The sequence below is a fragment of the Sinocyclocheilus anshuiensis genome, unplaced genomic scaffold, assembly GCF_001515605.1.
Source record: "Sinocyclocheilus anshuiensis isolate Anshui unplaced genomic scaffold, SAMN03320099.WGS_v1.1 scaffold106, whole genome shotgun sequence".
NCBI lineage: Eukaryota > Metazoa > Chordata > Actinopteri > Cypriniformes > Cyprinidae > Sinocyclocheilus > Sinocyclocheilus anshuiensis.
Genome location: NW_015542347.1, coordinates 242,624 through 253,722, shown reverse-complemented (window position 1 = coordinate 253,722; position 11,099 = coordinate 242,624). Strand labels below are relative to the sequence as shown.

At 34.8% G+C, this 11,099-nt stretch overlaps 1 protein-coding gene across 2 annotated transcripts in view; it reads right to left on the bottom strand.

Moving 5' to 3' along the window:
• ipo4 (importin 4) overlaps positions 1–8,872 on the bottom strand; it is an 18,938-nt gene extending 10,066 nt beyond the window's left edge. Inside the window, exons 1-17 of one of the 2 annotated variants that reach the window (XM_016489990.1) lie at positions 8,526–8,872; positions 8,204–8,290; positions 8,043–8,122; positions 7,917–7,958; positions 7,591–7,720; positions 6,828–7,007; positions 6,682–6,747; positions 6,193–6,294; positions 6,034–6,117; positions 5,194–5,343; positions 5,040–5,093; positions 1,371–1,480; positions 1,184–1,292; positions 951–1,080; positions 308–421; positions 117–230; positions 1–17 (exon numbers count right to left, since the gene is read on the bottom strand). The exon at positions 1–17 is cut by the window's left edge and continues 131 nt beyond it. In XM_016489990.1, the coding sequence (XP_016345476.1) occupies positions 1–17; positions 117–230; positions 308–421; positions 951–1,080; positions 1,184–1,292; positions 1,371–1,480; positions 5,040–5,093; positions 5,194–5,343; positions 6,034–6,117; positions 6,193–6,294; positions 6,682–6,747; positions 6,828–7,007; positions 7,591–7,720; positions 7,917–7,958; positions 8,043–8,122; positions 8,204–8,290; positions 8,526–8,594 (1,638 nt within the window). In that variant the 5' untranslated portion in view covers positions 8,595–8,872. Of the gene's footprint in view, positions 18–113; positions 231–307; positions 422–950; positions 1,081–1,183; positions 1,293–1,370; positions 1,481–5,039; positions 5,094–5,193; positions 5,344–6,033; positions 6,118–6,192; positions 6,295–6,681; positions 6,748–6,827; positions 7,008–7,590; positions 7,721–7,916; positions 7,959–8,042; positions 8,123–8,203; positions 8,291–8,525 lie in introns of both variants that reach the window. The other variant, XM_016489991.1, reaches the window with a different exon arrangement.
• Positions 8,873–11,099: the final 2,227 nt, after the last annotated feature.

The following is an 11,099-nucleotide window of genomic DNA, read 5'->3' as shown; positions in this document are numbered from 1 at the left end:
CAACACAGAAAGAGTGTCTACGAGAGAGATACAGAGAAAGACAAGTTATTAGATTCGATTAGGCTATATGCCTCCATATGCATGATGTGTGGAAGATGTTGGATCATTGTTTTTACCTAGTGCCTGTGTCTGCAGAGTCCTCATCTCCTCTCTTGTGTCTGTCAGGAATCCCTTCAGACTCTCAATAATTGGAGGAAAGTAAGGCACTAGCATCTCCTTGGCTGCGTTAGCTGACAAAGAGAGACTCGTAAGTCTGAGCATAACTATAACATTACAAAATGCTGTGTTAATGAAAGGAGGATGTTACCGATTGCTCCAATTGCACTGACAGCAAGCTCTTTGAGCTTAAGGTTTTCTGCATTGTTAAGGGCTGACAACATGGTTTCCATTAGAGTGGGCAGATAGGGCTCAATTTCTGGACCTGATCATGAGAAGAGTGCTGTGTTATTTTAGTATCACATACTCAATATACTGTTATAGTTTACATTTTTTTTATTAATCTTATTTTGTTTTTTGTTTTAGTAATTGAGTTATTTTTGTCTTTTTTATTTTGTTTTGTTTTTTAGACAAATTAAATATGTCTACATAGTTTTTATTTAGTTTAGTTGTTTTAATTCAAATTCAAACAAAAAGTCAGAAATGTTGTAGTGGAAATAAATTATGTTTCAGTTTTTTTTCAATTTGGTTTTGTTTTTTAATGATAACAATAATAACCCTGGAAAACTTAAAAGGAGCAAAAAAAGAGTGGTAGCTAAAAAATGAAATAACAACAACAACAACAACAACAACAACAACAACAACAACAACAACAACAACAACAACAACAAAATTATATTATAAAAAATAAATATTATAAACAATAAATAAATAAATACTATTATATTGATAAAGCATTGGGTTTATAATAAAAAGGTACAAAATGTATACATTAATTGTGTCTGCATTCTAACCTAAGTTCTCTAAGAAGTTCTCCAAGGCATAGAAGGCCTTTGTCATGTGTCCGATTTTGGTCTGATTCACTGCAGACAAGTATCCATGCAACAATGGCATCAGCTCAGCATGGAATTTACTGACATCTGGCTATAAGAGACAAATCAACCAATTTTAAACTCAAAACAAGCTATTGAATAATCATAAAAGGCATAAAATATTGAGAAAAAAAGTCTTGACATTTCAGTCTGACCTGCAGGTGTTCAGAAAACTGTCCGAGGGCAAAGAGTGCAGCACTACGGACCACCTGGTTACTGTCCGACAGACTGCGACACACTGTCTGAAGCATGGATGACAACATCCTAAACACACATACACAAAGATAAAGCATTGGACAGGCTGTTTGTTCATGTGTTTGGAAATTGTTGAGAAAAGCCTACTTGGTGCGGATGTGATCTGCACAGCCCTCGGCCAACACAGCCATACACATGAGACCTCCCTTACGCTCATATGGATTCTCACTTGACAAACAAGTCTGAGTGAAAGGCAACTGCAGGATCCAAAAAACACAGATACATAAATATGAGATATTTAAATATCACTGGGCCACTGGAATGTTTTAGTCTATTTTCCTATTATGGCCAATCCATACAATGTGTGTTTTTTAGGGCTGCCACTAATGACTATTTTTATTTCGATTAATCTATCGACTAATTTATCGATTAATCTATTAATCTAAATGATTAATTTCCCACACAAAAAATCAACAATTTTAAAGAACATTTTATTAAACTTGCAACTTTGCCATTCAGTAGTGTATCATAAAAAAGTACAAATGTAAACAAGCTATTGATGAAATGCAAAACTAAAAGAGTAAAAAGGTAAACAAACCAGGGCTCTGAACTGGTTAAAGGAACAAAAACCGGAAACGAACGAAATTTTGACAGGAACAGAACCAGAACCAGAAACTAAATCAAATTTTATAGTTCCGAACAGAATCGAAAATTTGAAATGGCCATTAACCGGTTAATAACGTTATTTTATCGTTCCATTTAATATTTGAAATTTGCTGTCAACCAATCACGAATTCCAGTTGTACAGTCTATGCAAATGTAACGCTGACGCCAACGAGTGAAATCAATGCCCGCTCATCTGTGAACTCATCATAGGTAAGTCGCAATGGCAATGCACCGGCGTTACAGTTTATCCAAGGATAGTGTAAGATGGATTCAACAGATCACACGCACCTGCAGCGCTTCTGTGAACGGAGAAAACTGAATAAAACTATAGGCTTACATAAAAAGGAATATAGGCATATACACAAAATATACTTCACTTAAATCACTGACAGATTAACAAAACGAAAGAAAAAATGTGCTGAGTTACGGTTCATTGTGACGTGTTCCAAAGTTCTTAGAAAGGAAAACGACACAGCAGAAAGTAGTTTTCTTTATTTTGCAAAAGCTTTACAGTTTTATTTATTTTGCAAAAGCTTGACAGTTTTGAATAATGTCTTGCTTCTATCTGTATAACCAACCAGCGTTGGTATGACCATCGGGCCGGCGCCTCACGTGCACACACAACATATTTTTGCGACATTACAGCCTGTTCATTATCAAAATAAAGTACAGTTAAAGAAACAAATAAAAAGTTACACTGCTCCGTTGTACAAAATCTGTTGCGTTCAGCATGACCACCACCTCACTGGGCTAATATAGCCGATGTAAAGGATGATGTTTAACATCGATGAATGTACAAAGCCTAGCCTATAATAAATAATATTTTAGCATCCGGATACGTCGCTAATATGGAAACATTTGGATTTGTGCCGAATGAGAGAGGTAGGCATCAGTTTCAACTTAAATTAATTTTTTTTGGATTGACGTTTTTATAGCCTAAACGCATAGCCTTAACTTTAGAGGATTTGTTGTGGAGAGAATTAATAACTGTGTTTATAATGTTTGTAAACATTTTGCTTTAGCCTACCGGCATTTTAGCCTACATTATTTCTGAATGTCTAATAAAATGCGAAGTGAGCCTATATGCTTTGGGGTTTTTTCACTCTCAAAACACATTCTTATACAAGTAGCGTTTTTTTAACAATGCAGCAAACATTTTTAAACTACACCTTGCTGAAATGATTTGGTTACCTCGTTTAACTTTTATAATACATGTTTTGGCAGGATGAGTGGTAGATTCACAAAAGGTTGTTTGTGGTGAAAGAAGGTTCTTCAGATTATAAAAAGGTAAGAAAGAGATGGTTCTTTAAATAACATTTGACTGAATGGTTCTTTGTGGAACCAAAAATGGTTCTTCTATGGCAGGGTTCCTCAAATCTTGCCCTGGATGGCCAATGCGCTGCAGAGTTTAGCTCCAACCCTAATCAAACTCACCTACCTATGATTTTATAATGATCTTGAAGACATTCTTTTTGAGTAAAGAAAACGATGTACTTTATTATTATTATTATTATTATAGGCAAAGAAAATTGTTTTACAAAAATAATGTTATTAACCGCTATTTCTTCTACCCGAACCGTTTTCAGAACGGTAATAATACAGAGGAATGCAGGAACAGAAACGTTAAAATATCGATTCTGCTTGGAGTGAACCGACTGAATTTTTTTTTCCGTTTTCAAGCCCTGAAACAAACCTAATAAAAATGAAATAAAAAGAAAATAATTACAAAAGTCTGAGAAAGTCAGCATGTTCTTAATGTCAATATATCCACATGTTCTGGGCTTCTGTTCATTACAGCTGTGAGTGCAACTACAAAGGGGAAAAAATATGTTTCAATTAACCCCAACAGTTGGGTTTTCACATTAAATAAATGCAATGTTTAGGGTCCACTAGAATCAAGTATTAAAATTGTATTATTAAAAGTTATTATTATTAAACATTTTAAGTATTAAAAGTACTCTTAGAAATGTGTAAACAACAGATTTAAACAGACATCTCCAGCATGATGAAAAAAATGAACAGAGGACTTCAGTAGTGAAACTCCAAATGAAATCCAAATTTCTATGAAATCCTTTAAAGCAAAAGTAAAGTGCAACATAGAGTGCAAGAAGCAAGTGTTCATTTCATAGTCCAAATCACTGAAATCAAAGTTCAGTATTATAGTGTAAGAATGACAACATGTCCACGTGTTCTGGTCTACTAATAATAAAATATAATTAATAATACATTTTTGTGGTAATAAAAATAGATGTAGGCTAAGTGAACAATAGCCTTTACATTTACTTAAAATACATATATAATAGCAATGAGGCAATAATAATTAGTTCAAATAAAGTATCAAAAGCAAGAAATCAAATGGTTTTACTGAACAAAACTGTTAAAATACTGTATTATAATGTAATAGAGCCACTGATCTATATATAATTATAGTATGCATTACAACAAAGGCCTGCAGGGGGCACCAACGGCCTGACGATTGTTTTTACACATTACTGTGTGATCTAATACTTGTTTAATATTGACCAAGCATCATTTAATTCAAATGTCCACTTAATCTTTAATATTTGGCCATTTCTTTACGACAGAAATGCTATAGCCAATGTAATTTAATTAATGTAAACTCTGAGTGAGGTTTTATTTTGAAACCGCGAGATGACGTATTCTCCTGTGTTTGCGTGGATTTAGAAATTATTTACCTTACAAATCTGATGAAATGGCGCTCGTTGCGTTCCCAGATGAACGTTATAATAAACCCAAACTCACAACAACATGCACAGATGGAGTTTGAGCCGCTCCACACATGTAAATGATAACAGTTCCTGTGGAACAGCATTTACTTTGAACGGAGTCGCTGTGAGACGCACGTACGTAACCTACACGCCTATAACTGCATCGCATATAATTATTTAATTAAATCGTAGCGTTTGTGAATTCACAGTTATGCTTAATTATGATTTTTAAATGGGTTTAATATATCATGCAGCCTTGGGAAACAGTCTTGTGTTTTATGGATTCTCATCCGTGAAATGCGCCACTTCCGGTATTTTGGCGGTTAGTCGACGCAGGCAAAATGAAGTCGAGGATTTTTTTTAAATCAAATAGTCGAATAAAATTGACGAATAGCAACAGCCCTAGTTTTTGTTTACTAACCAGCTGGTTGAAGAGTTTTTCAGGTGGCATATGAAGAGCCATGGTGTCAATGACCTGCAGGGGAACACATATCATATCATATATTAGATTGAGAGAGGGTGAGATGGGTACAGGGAGAATAAGTAAAAGCAGTAAAGCAGGTGAAGAGACCAACCTGAACAGCAAAGTGCTTGGGATTCTCACTGTTGCCCTCAGTGTCGTTTTCCTCATCATCTGGGTCCTCTTCTCCAGGAGGGGGCGCTGCACTCAAGATAGGAAACACTACTTGCAGGATCGGCTGTAGGAGTTTATGCTTTAATACAGCCTATAGAAGATTAAAAAAAAAGACAAGTGCTTATTAGTAGTAATCATTTAAATAATCTTGTGTATGGTAATCGCATAGTCTCAGATGGCATGCCTATGGACCCCCACAGACAAAAATGGCAAGTCCTGAATCTCCAGATCTAATCTGATCTAATCTGACTTTAGGCAACTTAAAAGGCAGACAGGTTTATATGCTAAAATATACATGAAGAAAAAACAATTAAATAAGATAAAAACAGATAAAAAACAATCAGAAATTTTAAACCTTTACTAGAGATTTAAACTTTTTTGTACTTTTTCAAAAAGCACCTCTTCATAGATGAGTAATCATTTTATTTTAAAAGTAATAAATAACCATATGCATTAACACATATAAAAGTAATATACTGACATAACACTATAATACATATAATGTATTATATTAATTTTAAATGTATTCATTTTTAAACGGTTAATAACAATTTCTTTACAATTAAAATCAATAAATATATTATAAATTAATTGTAGACCTAATTACACTGATTTTACACAACTTACAGGCACACAGGGAAAAAAAAAGAACAAATCTAAAATAAAAGCAGATAAAACAAAAGGTGAAACCAAATCATTTGTTTTACATATGAACAATCAAATTTCATTAATATAGTTCTGTGCTTTAGAAGGAAAAGCAAAGGCAAGGAAATACAGTTACCTTGCTTTTAAGTCTGATGAGAACAGCGATACATGACAGAGCCTTTACACGCAGAGAATCACTAAGGGAGACATCCGCACTGATCTAGAAGAAACAAAATAAATCTTATTACAAAAGTAACTCCAAATCAACAATCACTATTAAGATGTGTAAACAAACCTCCAGGCAAAAACGGACAATCTCAGCAATGTGTGGGACAACAATGGACACCTCGCTTTCCATCAGCTCATCAAAAACTTCCATCGCCTCACTGGCATGGTCCTTAATAGAAAAAAAAAAAAAACACACTAGAACTTATGAGACAAAAAGTAAAGATTGAAAGATGGCCAAAGCCATTGAGTCACTTAAATCATAAAGACTCATACAGAAGTCCAAATCAAATTTGGTTGATTATGTTGATTTGGGGAAGTCGTGGCCTAATGGTTAGAGAGTCGGACTTTGGATGGGATAAATGCAGAGCACTAATTCCAAGTATGGGTCACCATACTTGGCCACATGTCACGTCACTTTTTTTTCCACTTTCAGGCAAATAGATCAATCAAGCGGAGCAACTCTCCAGTGCTTAGCACATCATTGAGGAACATAATGAAAACCGTGATTGGAGCATTAGCATACGAACACAGCAAGCCTGTAGCAAAGTGTCCTCACCTGGTCTGCCTGAATGAGGTGTTTAAGAGCAATGAGCAGTTTGGGCATCAGAGATCGCATCAGGTTCTGAAAGAGAGAAAAACAACATTTTGAACATCCCGGCTGTGAAATTAAACACAAAATCAGTCAAAATAAGCATATCAGACCATCTCCTCTGTGCCGGTGTAGGCCGTGATGGCAGTAAGAGTGAGGATGCAGTAGTAGAGAGCTGTGGGATTGTTTAGGTCTTGGAGAACAGTCCCAAACAGCTGGAGAAGTTGCTTGTAGTGGGGCTTAAAGGGCTCCGGGTTTGATCCAACCACTTTGCTAAGCAATAAAAGACCCACCTGAACAGAATTTAAAGTAGATATGTGAGAACAGACAGTGTAATAATTAAAAAAATAATCTCAATCATGTGCTCATTCACTTCAAAAATCACAGGGTCTTTTTACTTACTAAAAATGTGTTTATTTTGTTTGTAGAATTTTACATTTATTAATATTTTTGTTTTGTTTTTTATTAATAATTTTGTTCTAATGATAAATATTTTTTTCTAATAATAATAAATGGCTATATACATTAATGCATATAAAAATATGTTGTTATATTGATACATTTATTATAATTTATGTAATTTTATATATTAATATATTTACTAGAACTGTATTCATTTTTTAAATAGTAATAAATTTACAACTAAAATAAATGTAATTAGAAATAAATTAATTATTAATAAATAAATATTATTAGAGTATTTTTGGTCACTAACAAAATGTTTAAAAAGTACCAAGTTTTTTGATATGGCAGTATGGTATTCTTAGAAGTATCGTGTAAAAACCATGATTTATGAATATGGTAATGATCTCATCTCATGGTCTCATTCCATGGTAGTGGCTGAGACATTTCCTGTAACAAGTTAACCAGGGTTACCTGTCTATCCTGTGGGTTATTGCTTTTAGTAGACTGGTTTAATAGGGCTAGAAGAGCAGGCCAGCGGTCTGGGGTCTCATGCTTCACCAGGACGGCACTCAGCTGAGAGAGAGAGTGGCGAACTGTGTGTCTGAGAAATAGAAATAAAAGAAAAAACTTTAAAACCTGAAGCAAAATGCATACCATATACCATGGTTTATTAGTAAAGAGCACAGTATTCTACATTGGGAGTACAGTGCAAATGTAAATAGTCATCATTCAGTCTGATGATCATGGTTTATGTTATTATTACGTTATCACTGTACCACATGCACAGTCAGACTTACTCAGTTTCATTTTGTAAAGCCTGCAGCACCACTGCCTTCAGACTGAGGGAGCAGGATGAAAACAAAATTAGAAAATGAACAGCAGAAAAGTAGATGAAATTATGCTTTAAGTAAAAAGTCCCAAACCTTTCTCTGTGGTCTGGACTGATTTTCTTCCAGTGTTTTCTGACCCTCATCCTGAGCATCACTGCAGCCGACTGACGGACCTGAAGCAAGAATTATAGGCTTTAAATATATAGGACTATGGGAACTAACATAAAGGCTGATATGAATGACAGTAACGTTACCTGTGGGTTCTGGGATCCAGTCATAACCGTACATAAAGCAGGGATGATAGCTGGATCTTTAAATGCCTGTTTCAGCTCAGCTGTGGCCTGAAAAGAGACATTCACGGGCGTAGAAATTATGAAAAAACAATAAAACAAATATTCAACCCAACAAACACTCAACCCAAAAGCTCCACACGTGCTAATGATGGCTAGAAAATTTAAAGTCACGTATTAATTACATTTTTCTTTACAGCTATAAGCTGAAAACGTCCTCTTACTCACACAATCAATATTAAATGCATCAAATATATCAGGATGACAGTTTCATATAAGTTTCTACCTGCTGAATAACTGCGTTGTCCGGCTCTGTCAGCCGCGCCAGGATGCGCTCGAGCTCTTCTGACATCATTTTCGCCGTTAAACCGTTATTTATTCAAAATTATCAAACGAACTACACCGGCCAGAAGACCAAAGCTGATGACAGGCAACTGACGAGCTGACAGTGTTCAGATCAGATTTGGATCTTATAAGACTTTATCGATCTCGGTCTAACATATATAAACTATCATGGGGAAATATTCTTCATATGCACGAGCGCTTGGCTTACGTGTGGACTTCCTAAAGTTACCACGCGACGCGGGATAGAAGCGGATAGAAGGAGAGAACGCCGCATGAGTTGGATGTTAAAGGGGCCACAGCCCAATAAAAAAAATCATGTGATGAAGAGAGAAGATATGAGCGCTACTATAACAACAGCGCCAGCTGTGGTTAAGGAGGTCGAAATTCACTGTGCACAAGCCTATGAAAACAAGACAAATCATATGAAACTGTTTGTGTGTCGTTAAAGGAGTTTGTGTGTCGTCTTTAAAGTTGTTCGTTTTTTGTTTTGAAGTGGATCATGTTGAGGCAGATGCTTGCTAGAGATTATGAACTGCTAATGGGCTATTTGCATTTAAATCTCCATTAAAAAGAGATGCTCTGCAGATGACAAACATCTATCATCATTATTGCAAATCAAAACTGCACTACAGAAAAACAAGCTGGGGGCGGCAGAGATCTGCTTTATTAGCAGTAACTACTAGTAGTATTGCAATGGAAATTATAAATGTATCTACCAAAGAGTTACAAATAAAACAAAATTACGGGTTATTCTGCATTTCCGCCAAAGTTAACACTCTTAAGATGTATTTTAACTTTAGATATTTTAACTCCAGTGTAAGGAGGTAACATTACTGTACTCCAACCAGGTTAAATTAGGAGAATTGACAGTAACTGCCAGGAAATAATTTGTGACAACTTGCAGAGTTGCAGTGATAACATTGAGAGTGCATCAAAACAATCCATAAAGTTAAATTCAGCTTTAGTCTGGGATCACAGTAGAATTCTGTTTATTCTACAAAGTAAAAAATAAAGGCAAAATGCAAACAGTTGTTTTCACAAACTAGTTCTTTATTAACGAACAAGCCACTTTACATCATAGAAAGGTCATTTTTAAAATAAATGATGAAGGCACAACATAGGTATTTCTATCATAAGAAGACAGAAGATAAGGTGCTTATGATATCAAATGGTCTGTAATACTTCAAGTCCTGTACATGTCAGTGAATGTAAGTCGCTAAATGTCAGTGAAGTTGAGTCAATATACCTTCAACTTTGCAGCACAATACGGCAGTGCTTGAGTCTACAACATTCAGCACATGAAAAATTGCAGGATATGTGGATCAGTTGTGTCCAGTTGCAGAGAAAACATTCTCAGAATTAATACTTTCTTTCTTTTTTTTGGTCCGATACAGGGAATGGTGGATTGTGTGTGTGATGACCATCAGAATGTGTACTTTATCACTGTAATGGTTAAACAAATCAACTGCAAAATATACATAAATATGTATACTATATGATACACATGTTGTATTATTTGACCAGTCTTAAAGTTTTACTACATTTTGTTCCTGAAATCCACACTTTTTTTGAAATCAGGATAATCAAAGGTAATCTCAATCCAACTAAAAAGGTTTAAATAACACATGAAGGGTTTCTCCAGATCAAAACCATGACTGAATTACATGATTTAATCCAATTCCAGTAATTTATAGTAAATTCTGCTTATAGTGATTCTTCTCTCAACATTTAGATTGATTTTATCGAGTTTGTTCATGGTGTATAAATCTCTGTTTGCCATTTGTTGTTCATATAGGAATTTATTATAGTTTTTAGATCCATAAGAGATATTACCACAGAAATCATATGACGTGTGCTTGGCTTGTGTTGATCAGTATCCCTAAACACCTCTAGCCTACAAAGTAGACATTTGTGTAGCTTTCACCTTTTTTTTTTTAAACATGACCATGTATTTTATATTCATACAGGTGTGTTGTAAATGTAGAGGCGGACAGTAACTAAGTACATTTACTTGAGTATTGTACTTAAGTACACTTTTTGAGTATCTGTACTTTACTTGAGTATTATTTTTTCTGGGAACTTATGACTTTAACTTCACTACATTTGAAAGACAAATATTGTACTTTTCACTCCACTACATTTCTATGAAGGTCCTCGAAGTAGAAAGTCGTTAGCAGCTTTGAAAGTCAGTGGGTGATTTTTTTCAGACAGTTTATCAGTAATCACTCTCATAGGGCTACATGAAGTGATTTCCCAGCATTTTTTGAACACTGACCAGTTCCAAATGTGATATTTATTTACAACAATTCAATAATAAGAAGTTAATATTGTGGTATATATTAGACACAATATTGTCTGATTTTGCTAAATTGTGTAGGTGAATATATTACCTATAAAGTCACAGAAGAACTGTTGTGCATCTCCTAATAAAACACAAAAGGTGTTTGACTGAAGCTGCACTGCAGACCATTCTGTGTGGGACATCAAAGTACAGTGAGAGTGATTAGACAGCATT